Source organism: Falco naumanni, chromosome 2, assembly GCF_017639655.2.
Source record: "Falco naumanni isolate bFalNau1 chromosome 2, bFalNau1.pat, whole genome shotgun sequence".
Taxonomy (NCBI): Eukaryota; Metazoa; Chordata; class Aves; order Falconiformes; family Falconidae; genus Falco; species Falco naumanni.
The window spans coordinates 32,559,865-32,575,928 of record NC_054055.1 but is presented as its reverse complement, the minus strand read 5'-3'; the positions used below and the strand labels follow the sequence as shown (position 1 = coordinate 32,575,928).

The window sequence follows — 16,064 nt, the reverse complement described above, 5'->3', positions numbered from 1 at the left end:
TAACCAAGCTGCCCATGACAGCGTGTCATGGGCAATGCCAAACTTAGTGTTGTGAGAACACGCTAGTATTTGGGGGAGTGCCTGTCTCCTTGGAAGATACAGTACCCGATTTGCAATAGCAGGAACAGAGGGAGAGGCAGAGAAGCGAGGTCTGTGCCTAATTGATTTTAGTCTTGGTAGGCACTGAGAAGACCTATTTCATGGTGCTCTTGGACTGCTGTAATATGAACTGATCCTGACAAGCCATACAGCATTTATGGGTATGTTTTATCTTGTTTTCTGGTTTTCCAGTGGGGAGTCTGGTCTCTGGGGTGTGCTGCGTGAGGGCGGGCTTTCTGGGGCATGTCTTCCCAGCAGCATCTCTCTGTCAGGCCAGGACAGTTTACAAAGGGAAAAGCGATAAAGTATTTTTACGCTTGACGACATGCATCTGTTCTCTTGCTTCAGTGGCCTTTGGGAAGGCATTTGTCATATCCTTCTAGATCTCTTGTCCTTGCTCTAAACCTGGATGGGGCAGGGGTAAAACAGCATCCATCAGATAAACTACGCTGGAGACTACAGGGCCAAGATAGGGAAAAGTACATGAGAGGAGCCAATTGTGGATGAAATAAGAGTTAGGAAGGGTGTAGACAGTATCCTCCAGGAAGACCTTGGGACATTTTATGTGGAGCATGGTGCAGGGCACCTTTGTCTTGTGCTGTGCTCTGACCACTGTCCAATTCACCCCTTGATATATCCAAGGGGAAACCAAACCAAACCAAACCGAGCAAAACAAAACACGGCTGCAATTTAAAGACTGGGTAGGCAGGAGAAGTTTTACAAGGTCCAGGATTTCATGTGGTCCATGAGAGCTCATGAGGTCCAGGAGCTCATGTGAAGGAGTTCCATACAAGGGACAGGCAAATGAGGCTTGTCATCTGTACATTTTCAGGTTGAGAGACTGAGAGGGAGGGCAGGTGGCCCTAGGATGAGATAAGATTTTCTTCCTGATATATCCAGGAGAGGATAAATATTTTCTCACCTGCCTTTCAGGTGAGGAGGCAAACAGGCCAAGCTGGCCAGGATGACTGGGCAGGAGGTACAGGAAAACTGTTTTGAGCGAAAGGCTAAGGAATTGCTGTAAGGAAAGAAGAAAGGAGAGTCTGTAGGCACAGGCAGTTGCTGACAAGGCCCTGTGCACTGTCCTGCCTTCTCAGAAGCACATCAGCCGAGACCATGCCTGGGCTGGACAGGAGCCCTCTGAAATGCCTGGTCCTTCCACTGCAGCAGGGAGTTATGTAGCATCTGCCAATAATCCCTACAGCTGCTCCACACTTTTGCTGTCACCTATGCATGGGACAAGTCTCCAAGGCAGGAGCAACAAGCATCCAGCACCCTATTGTTTTGTGTGGGAACCAGCACTGTTGTTCAGCTCTGTGAGTTTTCTGCTCTGTGGGCATGTCCACCTTGGCAGGACTTGCTTGGTGTCTTTTCCCAGTAGAAGCTGGTGCTGCTGGGTGGATGGAGAAGCCTGCCTGGGCCAAAGGATGCAGGCTGGGACAGGTGCATGACTGGTGTGACTGGGCACCCAAATGGGAGTTTCCACAGTAGCTGTAAAGTTCTCAAGAAGGAAATAATCTCTCTTTTGAGCAAAACAGTCACAATTCCCCTTCAAGGTGGTGCAGAGCGGGTGGTGGGGCACACTTGTTCCATAGCCTCTGAGGCGCCCCGGCAGAGCAAATCAAGTGCAAAGCCCTCAGTTTGGGCTCAGGACGACAACGCAGGTGATGTGGCTGAAGCTGGGCAGCTGAGACTGAGCAAATGCTTCTGTGTAAGGTGAGGTTTCCCTGCATGCCATCACTGGTCATTGTGGAGGATGATGGTGCACCATGCCGAGATGGCTCTTCTGGTACCTCTGTGCACCACCAGATGATTTTTCACCCCCAGTTACCCTGCAAAGGCCTCCCCTTCTTGACCTTGCAAGGCAAAAAGCAGGGGGAGAGGAGGCAAAGCCAACATGCTCCCTCCGCCATGGCTTTAGGTGCCTGGCTGCTCCTCCACTCTGGTGATTGCAAAGCAGGGTGATGCAGCCTTCCCTCTGCGACAAGGGTTTCGGCTTTGCTGTGTGCAGGAAATCCTGCGTCCCAACCTCCAAACCACTTCTGAGCCTCAGATTTCTGGCACCTCTTTGCTTGGCAGCAGAGCCTGGCCAGCAGGAGTCCCTGTTGCATGTCTCAGAGAATCATGCAGGATTATAAAGGTTTTTGCTAATCTCACCCATCGGACGAGTGCTGCTCCCACGGCTCTGGTTTACGCTGTTTCTTCCACCAAAGGTAGTTGCATCACTGATGCAATAAATTACAAAGTTACACCATCACTGATGCCAAATACAGTTTGCCAATGTTACTGAGGGCAATCTGCGTAGAAATACAGAAACTGGGAAATAAACTTCCAGGTTTCTGTATGAAATCTCTCTTAAGTCACAGGCTCGTGCTTGGACCTGTATTCCCAAAATAGTGAAGCAATAGAAATCTTTGTAAACAACCTGACTTTCCTCCTGATGTTGCCTGGCTTCTCCTTGAACTGTAGCAATTCAGTTGTGGCACTGGAAAACTCAAAGTTTAGGGATTATAACAGCCTGACTATATTAGTACTGAACACAGAGGCTGCTGCTTTTTTTCTACGTGAGCTATGCTGGAAGTGATTTTGGTGAAAATGAGATCTGCTGTTAATCATCTGCAAGGTTACGAACTGTAAGTCATTATTCACTTAATTTTTAAATAGCTACTCTTAAGAAATCATAGCTTTGCATTTGTAAATTTTACTTAAAATCAGGTAGAATTCATTCCCATCCATTTTTTAACTCCCACAATGTTTATTCCAGCATTTGCTGGTAAGTAAATGTCTAAGCAGGGTATTGGTGTTAAGAAAATTCTTTACATTTTTATTACTTAAACAAGAAAATTGAAGAGGTTGCCTACTTTGAATCTAAAGGTAGTCATTAGTGCTTCTATGCATATTTGCAGAGCAAATTAACTGACAGGACCCTACGTTCTCATTAGGAATATTGAAAATTATGAGCCAGGGAAAAAACTGAAAGAATAGCAAGAACAAAGCATCTTCGTATACACTTTGAGACAATTCATCCAGCAACTAAGTAATAAACTGATGATCTGGACTGTATTTAAAATGCTTGTAACTAGAAATAGAAAGTAGGAAAAGATTCAAATACTTCACCTATTTTTACATCCATTAACCAATTACATATATTTCAACTTGTATAGAATGATTAATTTTTTTTGTGGTAACTAAATGAAATAACAACAACAACAACATGTGCATGCAATGTTTAAAGCTTCTTAATACATGCAGTAGGTTACACAGCTAATACTCACCGTACAGTATGGTTAACATTGACACAGGCATGACAAGGAAACCCAGCAGCATATCAGCTATTGCAAGTGACATTAGAAAATAGTTAGTGGCATTCTGTAGTTTTTTCTCCAGTGACACAGCCATGATGACAAGAATATTTCCAGCAATGGTTAAAACAATCACTATCACTGTCAGCAAAGCTGGCCAGTTTTTCTGTGAAAGCTGAAACAGGGAAGAGTAGCACGGTGGACTCACGTTACTTTCACACGAAAGATTGGTAAGGTTTTCAGAGTCGACAGTCAGGTTAAAAAGATGTGATATATTAATCTCTCCAGCTCCATAAACATTTCTGTAAAGTCTTCTCTCATGATTTATTTGTATTAAGGAGTTTACAGTTGGGTTCACAGAGCTCTTCTCATCACAAAGAATATCCATCGCTAAGTCCAAAACCGGTGAGATAAGTAGTGAAAAATAAGAAATGATCACCCTTTGTCACCATCAGGGTTTATATTCCTCAGCTGTCCATGCCAGAAGTTGAGGGAGCACAATCTTTTGTCGACTGTATCTTTGCCACTACTGTGATGTAGAAAAACATACCAGAATTACTCCAAAAGCTGAAATGCTTTGTTTTCAGTTCCATCGGAAGTCCAGCGTTGGCGTACATTGAAAATCCAGCTGAAAAGCAAAACCAAGCTGTAGGATAGAGAATGTGGACTTGAGGCTTCAGGAGCAAAAATGTTGGAGAAAAAGAGAAAAAACTTTTGCAGCCACTAGGACTCCCCTCTGGAACTACATATCTTATTGCTATTGGTAACCATAATCACACAATTTTAAACACAGCAGTATTAAAATAGCTTGCCATACAAAACAGCAGAGCTCTCGCTTCCCTATTAAGAAAGTTGATTAAAGATTCCATCCAGCATCTTTCTCTTGAAATAATTAGGCATGCTCTTATTTATAGTTTGTCTTCCATGATATGGCTGATAGTGTCTGACTCCTGTTTATTCCAGCATCATTTTCAGCCTCATGTCAGAGACTACACATTCTGCTCCGTGCTGACTTTTATAGCTAATTATACCTTTTGGCCCAGCCTGGCTTCAGAATGGAAATTAAACAACAAGATACTATCATAAAAAAAATAGAATTTAAGGAAGACTTACATTGTACTTCAGAGCCCACTCTCAAACTGCAATTAGGTGCACTTTATACCCTGATTTACCATATTCTTCACTGTGTTTAGCCAGTTTTGTGTCCTTTTTCTTCAGCCTCCTCCAAAATGGTGGTGTTTGGAATAGTTTTTTGACTTCTAAACTGCACACTTGAGTGAAGCCGGTTCCTGTGCTGCAAGGCTTGCTCTTTTCTTCTGAGAGATAGGCTGCTTGCCGACTCTTTCCTTGTGCGTTTCCCCGCCCCAGGGCAAGCTGTATTTAAAGTAATAATAATATCAGAGCCCTTCTCGAAGTGACACAAAAGAAAGCACACACATGCACACGAAAAAGCAGCCTGCACGGAGGAATTACTGATTTCGACAGGAATGGAATTTCTCGCTCACTGCCTTGTTCGGTTCGTCAGACCTCCCACTGTCTGGATGTCATAAACTGCAAGGTAGCAACAGCAGAGGAGGGCAGGGGAGGGCAGACCAGGGGGGGTCTTTTTGGTAAACTAGCAGCTTGTGCAGCTTATATTTCAGAGGTCCTCCGCTTGGGTGCTTTTTCAATGCACGCTTTCCACTTGCAGAGGATGGCTTGCAAACACAGCTGCATGCAATTACAGTGTTTTACAGGATGCAGGCTTAACAGAGACAAAATCTAAGGCTCCCGATGGTAGATACTAGTGAAAAATGTAAGTGTGAAGCTTTTCCCATGTGGACGGAAAATTATGCCAGCCTTAAGATGAAGGAGTAACATCCAGTCCCCTTCAGTTTTAACTCCTGGTCTGTGCTGACACGATAATCAAATTGGCAATAGATATTTATAAAAAAATGAAGTCACTCTGATATCATGCTCATTTGTCAGGAGGTGGATGCAACAATTAACCCCAGCAGCCTGTCCCAAGCAAGTGTCCCAAATGGAGCAGTTCAGTAAAGCAAAAGAGTATACAGCAGAGGGGGAACCAAAACAGCCTTCCACCATTTCTGCTTTCTACCTCTGCTGCCAGGACGTGGATGAGGAAGTAGCCAGCTCTTCAATTTGCCACCTAGCATAAAACCTACTCCCGGATTTTCTGAAACACAGTTGTCAAAATTTCAGCTGAGTGGATTCACCGCTCCCCTGCCCATCCTGAAATACACTGCAGACTTCCCTCATGTAGAGGGCATGTACAGGCAGGCTCGGGCAGTTTGCAGTGAGAGCTCAGAGACACGCTAGTGTCACTGGGCACTGGTGGGTCCTGGCAGACCCACAGCAACTGCCGTGTGCTCCTATAGCGCAGCTCTATGTGCAGCACCACTAACTCTGCTGCACTTCCCGGGGGCTGCAAACCCAGGGAGAGTTACAACAGCTCAGCTGATGTGCCAATCACTTCAGGGGTCAAAAACCTGATCAAAGTCTCAGAGCACCCACCAAAGCCCATTCAGATCACTGAGGCACTGTTACAGGACCCCTTTCACAGTAGAGTTCCTGTGGAACCAGTTTTGCTCCCAGCTGAGCCCAGACCAACAGCCATCACAGCAGGACAGAGCAGTCAGGCAGTAGCTCCTACCGATGCCCACATGGGAGTTGGAGATGAGTCATCCCAGTGCTTAAATTTCCCAATCCTGTAGGTGAGGCCAGAAGACTATCGGGCAACACAAGATGGTAAAGAAGGTTAATAATGCTGAATTTAGCAGGAAATGTTTCAGCCCTGGCAGTCTTGTCCAGGAGCCAGAAGAGGCTCTTTCCCTCTTGCCTTTAATACAATAACCGAATGGGTTACTGTGTTCACCAAGTGAATTTGGCATCCATGTTCCAGAGGGTTCAGCAGCCATCCTGCGAAGATGCTCTTGACATGAAAGTGCAGATCTGCTGCAGGTGTTGGGCTCCACTTCTGTTGAACGTGGCTACTGTGCAAAACAGGGCACAAGACCCCTTGGCTAGGGCTACGTATGATCCTTTCTGAAGAACCCAGGTGTCCTGTTATTTTCTTAGATGGTTCCCTTGGGGCTCTAACATTTCTAAAGTAACAGTCATGGGGGGTGGGGGTGGGGCGGTACTATTTTGCAGGTGAGTACCCAAACTGTGGGTCTGCCAGCAAAGCCCAGTTTCACCAAGCAGAGCTGTGCGTCTTTTTTCCCACTCCAAGGACGGAGTGGAGGCTTAGGACCTGGTCTTCTAATTTCCTGAGTTAAGAAATAGGCTGTGTGTAAAAGGTTTGTGAATCCTGATTTCACATCTCCAGCTCCCTGTAGACCTGAAGCAGATGCCTAAAGGAGCTTCCGCGTTCTTACAGAGTAGCTTCATCTCCCTTTTACTAGAATGGCATGACTTTCACAGATACTTCATCCTTCCTCTGCTTCAATGACTCATTTAAGACTGCAGCTCTGCTCTGGACATCAGAAACGCAGAAGGTAAGTGCAAACAGGCTGAATGTTGCCTCATCTAAGACCTTTGCAGGTATGGCCATAAGCTCTTCAGCTAAGCACTGCACCGTTCATTTCCTTTGGTCTAGCTGTGGACCACCACCACCACCACCACAATGTTTGAGTGCCTTCTGAACATTACTCTGTCTCCCCATAAAACTGTTTGACATATGTGAAACTGAGGCACAGGTAGATGAAATGTCTTTTTTAAGGTTTGCACGTGAAACATGGATGAGTCACAAACCACTTTTGTATAGCCCAGTATGTCAGAAACAAATTTGTGATCTTACAATGTCTTCTAGCAAAGTATGTTGGATGTGCTACGGAGCACAAGTACGTTGTATTATTTGTCTCAGGATTTCTTTGACTGCAAAACCCAGCCATCCCATCTCCCCCACAAGAACCTGAAAATGGCTTCCCTTCCATATGGTATCGTTACAGGGGTCAAGCAATGCAAAAATATCCAACCTCCCTGTGCTGAACCCAGTGAAAGGCGGGTATCAGGGCTTCCACGGGTGCTTTCACCTCTATGCAGAACTAAGCATGTACTTTGCCTTGAGAGAGCAGGGAGGTACAACTCCTAGATGGTTAGTCACGTCTAAAGGCAGCCTTGACTATTGCTTCTCCTAATGGTGAGTAGTTCTGGAAAACTGTAGGTCCCATGATCTTCCGTTTTTAAACAAAGAAGCTTGCACTCCGACAGCAGCAGAGCCTCACATGCTGTGACCTGAAATCCCAGGCAGCATGTCTGCACTAAAAACAGACAGCTGCAGTCTGTCCCAGTCTATGTAAATTAAGTGAAATCTTAGCTTAAAACGGCGATAATGTAGTCTGCATTAGACATAGAGCATTCTTCAGAAACACAGCTGGCATGGGAACCGTCTACATACTGCTTTTTAATTTCTGGAAGGCACCAACATATCAGATTCATGAGAGCCCCTCCTCTGTTTCCTAGCTCTGCTTGGAAATGTAGAACATTAATCTGTCCTCTTGGGCAGGGTTTTTATGCTTGGCGTGGTGCACATAACTGCTTCCTAGAAATGCTGCTTTTCAACAATTTCATCTGAAAGAGGAGAAATACAAAAACTAGTTTGCATAACACAGATTTGGTGTTCTCAGGATTATTTCAGGTATAAAAATCCCCAGTTTCTGAGTTTGCCATTGCCCTGCCCTATGTTTTGAGTGGCTTGTGTGATCAGTAAATGTGTAAACTGCAGAGGTTAATCACTCACTCTGACATCTGAAAGTGAGGCAAGTAGAATGTGAATAATTTGTGTTGCGGTCAAGACAGCTACCATTTTGTATCTCTGTGTACATTTATCAGGGACTGTTGGAACAGTTAATACTGTGGTGCCTCAGGATGTGAATCAAAAGCTAGTTATTGCAAACCAGAACAAATAACTAAACAGTGCTGTTCTTTTTTTGGCACACACTCCGCAGTCAAGCTCATTCTGGATCTCTCAGCCTTCTTGACCCATGCCATTGCAGTAACGTGAGAACAGGTTGGCATGATCTTTCTGAAATCCACGCGGGAGCAGCGTCCCTCAACCTTGCTGTCCACAGGTGATGATCCTGAGCAAGCTGGGTGTTGTAGCACCAGCACCCTGTGTCCTCCTGTGGGCCACGGGTCGTGATGACTGAAAACCTGTGGTGAGTAACTGGTGTGTTGTTGTGGGGGTCTCTGCTGTGAAACTGGCTGTCTGTATTGATTTGGTCTGGACTGCTTTTGAATGAGAACTGAATATTAGAAGTTGAGGCTAAAAGCAAAGCTGGAATATCTCAGTTTGACTATAATTTCTAAGTGTAATATATACTAAGAAATCTGTAATAAGCAAATACGTATCATATATATATATATAAAAATAACAGAAACTGTAAACTTTCACGTCTATCCCACATGCAAATGCTCATTACAGTCTGTTCAATCCCAGGTGATTTTAAAAGCCTGATTGCCTCATTCATCCCTGAGTTTTGGAAAGATGTGCAGTATTCCTGGTGATTTGTAGGGTGTCCTCCTTTCTAACCACATGTTATTCTTTCAGGATCTGCAAGTTACAGTCCAAAGAAGGAGGTAAATGTGAAAGACAACCTGGAACAGCTTAAGGTACATTGTTTATCTTCCTAAGCCTGTGCACCAAGATCAGTAACATTGCACTGGTGACCTCTTTTAGGCTGGTATGATTCCAGTGTGATTCCAGTGCAGCTCAATTGAATTGCTGTGGCATAAAACTGATGGAACGATTAGTTGGCTGGAAATCAGTCAGATATTTTTTTTCTCATGTGCAATTTTGCTATTTAAACATTTCTTTTACCACATCAAAATTTTTTCATGGGAGGAAAAGTTCTGAAGAACCTCAGTTTGGAAGTACCCAAACATTTTGCTTCAGTCTTGTTGATCTAAATGTAACATTTTAATATTGTTGAATTAAAAATGTTTTCTTATGAGACAGCTAACTGGCTGATATGCAGATTGTCTTATTCCCTTATTCTCCTGGACGTTTTATATCCACCGTAACAGCAAGCCTAGAGGCAGTTTCAAGTTGAACTGAGCTGAAATAAAACATTCTTGTTCAGTTAAAAAATAAACTGAAACGTTTAATTTGGGTCAAACCCATGTAGTGAAGGAAATGTTTTGTTTTGATTCTTCCCAAAGGAAACCTGAATGCTTTGGGCAAAATTATTTTTTTCTTGCATAAATGTTGATTCCGTGGAAACTTAATTTCCCACAGGAGTCAAAACTGCTGGGGAGTGTCCATTAACCTTTTGTGCTGAATGGATGAATGGCCTTTGATGCTTTAAGGAGGAATGCTACAGCCGTTTTTAAAGAAACATCTCTAAAATTCCATGCTTTATTTTAGTGATACCTGAAGGGACAAGTTCTTCTTTACATCTTTCTCTCAGATGTAAATATTAACTATTTATATACCTGACAATAGCTTTTATATCACCAGAGGCCTCTGCAGACATTTGATTTACTAAAACACATTTTGCTTTAGATATTTCCATTTCAGCTGCGCTAGGAAGAAGCTGGCAGGTTGGCTTGTGCTGAGACAATATTATGCTGTGTTCTGATCCTCTGAATTACAAATGAGCCAGTTCCACTGTAGGTAAAACTTTATTTCATCCAGACACATATCAGTGCGAATCCCATAGCATAAAGCTCTGTATTCCAGTATTAGTACCAGAATCTCTTCCACTAATTTTTTCCTCAATTTAAAGCTTGCAAGCAGCAGTGAGCATTTTCCACTTGATTTACTTCAGTTTGCTGCTTGAAGATGCACTTGCTGCCCACAATTAACAGTGGTCATCGTCCAAAGCCTGTATCACCTCAGCTCTTACCCATCTTACAACATCTTTTTAATGGGGTGATCAAAATCACACACCATATTGCAAAGGTGGCATTGTGGGAACTTTCTGCCAAGCCATCATCGTCTATGGGGAGTCTTATATGTCTGTTAAAAGCTGTTTTAGCCTTTTAGTCAGGCAATACACACTATAGAAGGTGGGTGCACTTCATCCTTCATTCCTTTCCCTTCTTCCAATAAATTCCATCGCTTTGTAAAAGGTGATAAAGTTGTTTTTTTCCCTGTATTCACTGCTGATGTCTACTCATAATTTTAGATCCTACAATATTTAAATTAGACTTTTTTTCCCTCTCAAGGTCAGTACAGTACTACAAAAAGAAAACAAAAGCTGTTTCAATTTATTGTGCTCCATACACAGATTTGTCTGTATTTCTCTGGGCTTTTATTTTTTTTTTTCCTTTTCTTTTCTTTCTTGTTTCTCTAGCAGCACATAAGCAGAAAAGCAAGAGTAAGCTGAATCCATGAGGAACTTGCTACATTTCTACTTGGACATTGATGGATGGAGAAGCGTTTAAAAGAAAAAAAATATCAATATTGAATCCAAAAAGGTGGAGTCACCTCTGCTGGTTTAGCAGCATTATGGGTTGGCAGGGAGTTGCCCAAATATGTTTGTATTTCCCATCTCCCCAGAAGCTCATGGGTTCAACAGCATATGGAAGACACTACCAGAGACCTGTGAAATAGCTGGGGACCTGCCAGACCAGCAGGAGTTAACATTACAAATGTATTTTCTATGCATACCTTTATTGCTCTTTAAAGATGGCAGAACAAAACAGCTGCAGCCCTGAAGTGATGATCTTAAAAAAATAAATATAGCTGCTATTTGTTACAGCTCTCTATTAAACTGGCAGATGATTTCTGTTATGTTTTCCCTCTCTTATTCCTGGGATAGCACATTTTCCAACTTGTTAAGTTACAGTATGTAATTTATGACCATCAAAGTGGAAAACATTACACAGTGCATGAATTTGCATCAGCATGAATGTCTGTTATCGAATGTGTGCTGTAGTTCTAGAAACATGCAGTTATTCCTCCTTTGCAAAACTAATATTTTTGTTATCAGGTTTTGTTTAATTGTATTTAACTGATTAGAACAGCTTTAATGGATACATGCAAGAGTTCTGTAAGGGGCAGTCCCCAGTAGGTCTACTTTTCTGTGAAATCAGGCAAAGCTATTGTCTATGAAAATATAGTCCAGCATTAAATCAAGGTTGGTTCAGCAATGTGAACTTGCAAGAAGGTGCAAACTTGCAACAGACAGGCTGGCTGATTGAATCCTTAAGTATTGTAACTGTGGCTTGTCAACAATGCTAGCATCGTAGGCTGGGATCCAGTCTGCTTGTTTAAGATAGATCTTAACTGTAGGTGCACAGAAAAACATTTGCCTTAATGGAAAGGTAATTGAGTGTCTCCATTGAGAGTCAATGCAAAAGCTTCCATTGATTCCATGGCAGTGAATTTAGGGGCACTCATTCATCGGACTGCTGTGCTGGATCCCACTTTTTAATCATTTCATGTAAGGTGGTGATTCACAGATCAGGCTACAAATTGTATCTTCATAGCATCTGATTCTTGAAACAGTGAGAGCTGAGTCAGATCTGCAAAATACATTAAAAGAATCATGTTACCTCCAGGTATGTAAATATTTCTTTACATCTAGATGCAGCACTGGCTGATCTAGTTGACTCAGCTCAACTGACTGTGCCAAGACTTTGCTGTTACTTCCAAAGTTTGCAATGCTGTATTTTCTGCAGAATAATTTTACTATAATTTTAAGTGTTCCAGAGGAAATGCAGCATCTTTTTGGCTTAGTGGTACAACTAATTCCCACCTTCTTTTTTAGATGCAGTTTGTAAACAGGTACTCTCTACAGAGCCTGTAAAATTCTGCTCTGAAGGCCTTGGGGAGATCACAAAAACTTACAACTTGATTTGTAAAAGAAGCTGTTATTATTTACCTAGTTTAATAGACTGATTTATCTGTGCTCTTTTTCCTGAATACCACTGGAATCTGAATGTTTTTCTTTAGAACACTTAAGGCAATCAAAACTATTTATTTAAAGCACTGAATCACTTAAGGAAACAAATGGAATACAACCAAAAGCTAAAATATTTTTCCAGTGGGGTTTGATATCTCTGTAAACATTTTGACTTTCATTTTCTTCCTACTCATTTTTGAGTCTGTCGAGGATCTAATATTAAATTTTCTATCAGTTTCTACTAGGGGTGCAAGTACTATAAGTTGAAATACAAGTGGAGAACCTGCTGGCTTTATGTAGTACAGTTTATACCCTCCCACACTCTAACATATGGCTGAACACCACTGTATTGTGGAGTCCAATAAAAGACTGACTTACAGTCTTTTTTAGGAAAATCCACACTCACTGGGCATCTCCCTATCTTACACACTGGTATCATACAAACATGGGCTACAGCTGAGCATCAGAGCTGTGTAGGGTAGACACAGGAATCCCTGAGGGCACCTCTGATCTGAATGTTAAATTAGCTTTATTGAAATATCTCTTTTAAATGAATGGAACCTGATGCCTCTCTTGTACTGGAATATGCCTTCTTAATGATGCTTCCTTGAAAGCTGTTGATGAGAGGCAGGAATGAGGGAGCAGTCATTACCATTAAAAGTATTGAAGTGTTAAATGGTAAAAGTGATTGCCTTTCTTCCAACCATAAGTTTTTATCATGTTTATTAATACAATATAGGGCACTGTAGCTTTTTCTGTGGTATGTGCAGAGTCACTGAACTCATGTATAGATCACCTTCTTGCACACCAATAAATCCCAGTTAGCTGCTGGTCTGCTCTGGTCATCTGTGCAAAAGTCCTGAGAGACATGCTGGCATGATCCACTGCAGAGAAGATGTATGTGTCTAGGCATAGGTCTAGGACTAGGGCAGACAGAGTATTTCCCACAGCATTCGTATCTTTCATGAACATGGCTGTAGCCTTGGCAGCTATCCCGTGTGTGTCTTCGTGAGATACCGTCAAGGAAAGACTTCATGAAGATTGCTGGCGCTACTGCAGCAAGGGCAGAGAGGATGCATGAGCATCCTTGAGGTAGATGGAAGGCACCTAAGAGAGCCCTTTAGGCTGACAGCATTTCCTGGGATGTCCTGGCAGATACAGGGCAGCAATAGCCCCAGTGCTCCAGTGATTAATTGGGACTTGTAGCACAGTTCTTACACAGTAAGCAGAGGCAGGCAAAAAGGAAGGCACTTCTAATGCAGGTGTGAAAGTAGATCAGGGAGAAATACCAGGAGCAGATGCTGCTGCAAAGTAACAGGACCTGAAGAACAGAGAGTGAGGATGGAGAAGGATTTGATGTGTGACAGGTGAAGGGCAGAAAGGGGAGGAAAGGAAGATCTACCTGTCAGTTATGGTATGCAGATTCATAAGAGTCAGGTATCAGGTATGCGGACTCAGGTGAATCTTTGACAAAAACTCCCTTCCATATCCTGTGGCCAGCTAGATTCCTTTGTAAGCCCAGGAATAAACCTTTTCCACATCCATGGTTTTAAATTTGTTACTTCAAATGCAAAACCTCAAAAAGTAGAAAACCCCAACATGATATCTCTTTCCAAAAAAGTCTTTGGGGTCCTGGAGGGCTCTCTTTAAACTTTTAATCCTTTCTTGGCTAACTGTCAAGTCCTTATTTTAATGTCCTTTTTATTCTTCAGTATTTCTTAGTCTACTTTATCCATGTGTTTGTCAGGCATGCCGTAGAAAGAAGAACTTCTCCAAGTAACTTAGAGCCCTGTCCCTGTTCGGACTAAGAAAAGGAGAGCTTGGCAGTGGAGTACAGTATCTTTCAAACCACTGGTAAATCAATATAAATGGAAAATCTCCTGTTTTCACTCCAGTGTGTTTCCACATGTGAGAGAAAACAGCTTATCTGTGCCAGGTTCTGCAGTGAGCCAGAATCTGGACCATAGGGATCTCGTTACTCTCGTTTCCCAAGGTGCTGTGCCAGTATGCTTTCCTGTCTGAGAATGACCTTTAATACCTGAACACTGGAAATCCAGTGATGGTCTGAGAGAAAACAATGGAAAGCCTGCCTTTGTAAAGGAAGGCTTGGAATGGGCAGGTGAACTTTCAGCAGAAATTATGTGTAGGCATGAAGTCATAATGAATTGCACAGGTTATAATGGGGAGCAAATTCAGAACAGAGGTTCATGATCTTTGTTTGCAGAGGTACACCCCTGGTGCTAATGGGAGTCCCACCATGGGCTGCTTGGCAGAGGTTAGAGGCTGCATGTTTATATGTGTCTGGTTTTATTTATAGGGAGCTTTTGGACTGTACAATCCACAGGAGAAAAGGCAGGAGAACAAATGCATCACCTTTCCTGGTTGCTTTGTAGGAAGAGTTATTATGAACACAACTCATTTATCAGCATCTTATTGTTTATTGAAGTCCAGAGTTGTGTGTAGGGCGGTTTGGAAGCGAAAAGGACAGAAATACCTATAGCATGTTGACTTTGGAGAGACACTTCTGCTATAAAGAGGTAACTTCTGCCATTTGTGCCTTATACCTCATCCCCAAGAAACACATCAGGAGGGGAACAGAAATCAAAATGTTCCGTGGTGCTGGAAAATGTCAAGGCTACAAGACATACCTGGCACATGCTAGATGGAATCAATACATTACACAAGAGAGCTTCAAGCATTGCACTGAATTGCTTCTTTGATGCTCTGTGTGTAGTGTTTAATGTAACGTGTGGCATTAAAATGCAAGATTCAAGCCAGAAATTTGCCTCTGAAAGTAAATCAGGCACCCACCCAAATGCCTAACAGATGAGTTTTGCTTGTATTTTTTTCTAATGGCTGAAACTCCTGGGTCCTGCCAGCCTGGCAGAATCTGAGCCCTGAGTCAAGGGCTGCTCAGTTAATGCCTTTTTCCTGTAAATATGTGCTTAAATATCAGGCCGCTGAACTAGTGCATCCAGCTTGAATTATTCTGCGCTGATGGTAGGTGAACAAAGAAAATAGCATCATCCAAGACAAATAAAGGAAGCCATTGTAAAAGCAAGTTATTTTTCCTAACAGTGAATTCTCTGAAATCAATAATGTTCCCACTAACATGAAGTTAATGGAGAGTCAAGCTTCCACAAAAAGTAAGCTGGAGAATATGGGGCAGGAGTTCCTGCATCAAAATGCCTGAACTATCTCAGTGACTCTAAGTACTAAAAGGAAGTGATCCAGGCCTATGTTATGGGCTACACTGCAACTTGTTTTCTGGCACAGGGACACAATACTTACTGAGACTAGTAGGTGGTTCCCCAACAAACAGATCAGAGCCACCCACATCATTGTCCAGACTATGGAAAATTAATTATCACAGAGAGCCATAAAAACTAGGAATCAGCCTGGTGCTTCAGGAAGGCCATCCCAGAAGGCCCTGAGCTCCAGAGAATTGCAAATGAAGCTGGAGAACGGTGCCTCCCCCCTGCCTGCAGCTGTCAGGGATGGGGCTCCCCATTTCCCCATCCTGCTGCTGCTGGTGCTCTTTGGATGTTTAAATATGTTGTTCCAAGTTCCCTTAATGTCCCTGTCATCCATGTGTGCTGGCAAATGAGAGCAGTTAGTTGTGCAACATCCAAACCAACTAACAAATTGCCACCTGAAGCCTGCTTTCTGTGCTCCCCCCTCAAGCTTCTGGGATGAGCTCCTGGTCTGATTTCACATATACTGTGAGCAACTGACTTCTACAAGATAAGCAGCTCAGTGGTTGCACCCTGTGTTTCTCTCTCACACATGCTCCCTGGCAAAGAACAGGAAT

The 16,064-nt window shown here is 42.9% G+C and overlaps 1 protein-coding gene and 1 long non-coding RNA gene across 6 annotated transcripts in view; one reads left to right on the top strand and one right to left on the bottom strand.

The window, feature by feature from the left end:
• The window catches only part of HTR2A (5-hydroxytryptamine receptor 2A), a 28,327-nt gene extending 23,722 nt beyond the window's left edge, over positions 1-4,605 (bottom strand). The window contains exons 1-2 of one of the 2 annotated variants that reach the window (XM_040584331.1): positions 4,515-4,605; positions 3,375-4,029 (exon numbers count right to left, since the gene is read on the bottom strand). In XM_040584331.1, coding sequence (XP_040440265.1) covers positions 3,375-3,789 — 415 coding nt within the window. In that variant the 5' untranslated portion in view covers positions 3,790-4,029; positions 4,515-4,605. Of the gene's footprint in view, positions 1-3,374; positions 4,048-4,514 lie in introns of both variants that reach the window. The other variant, XM_040584330.1, reaches the window with a different exon arrangement.
• Positions 122-11,890, top strand: LOC121083695. 4 transcript variants are annotated; one of them, XR_005826452.1, is made up of 6 exons: positions 4,874-4,959; positions 6,730-6,898; positions 7,352-7,542; positions 8,351-8,560; positions 8,953-9,014; positions 10,703-11,890. It is a non-coding gene; the product is annotated as an uncharacterized LOC121083695 (long non-coding RNA). The 4 variants fall into 4 exon arrangements; XR_005826449.1 differs by lacking the exons at positions 4,874-4,959; positions 6,730-6,898 and adding an exon at positions 122-260; XR_005826451.1 differs by lacking the exons at positions 4,874-4,959; positions 6,730-6,898 and adding an exon at positions 122-260 and having other exon boundaries at positions 10,700-11,890.
• Positions 11,891-16,064: the final 4,174 nt, after the last annotated feature.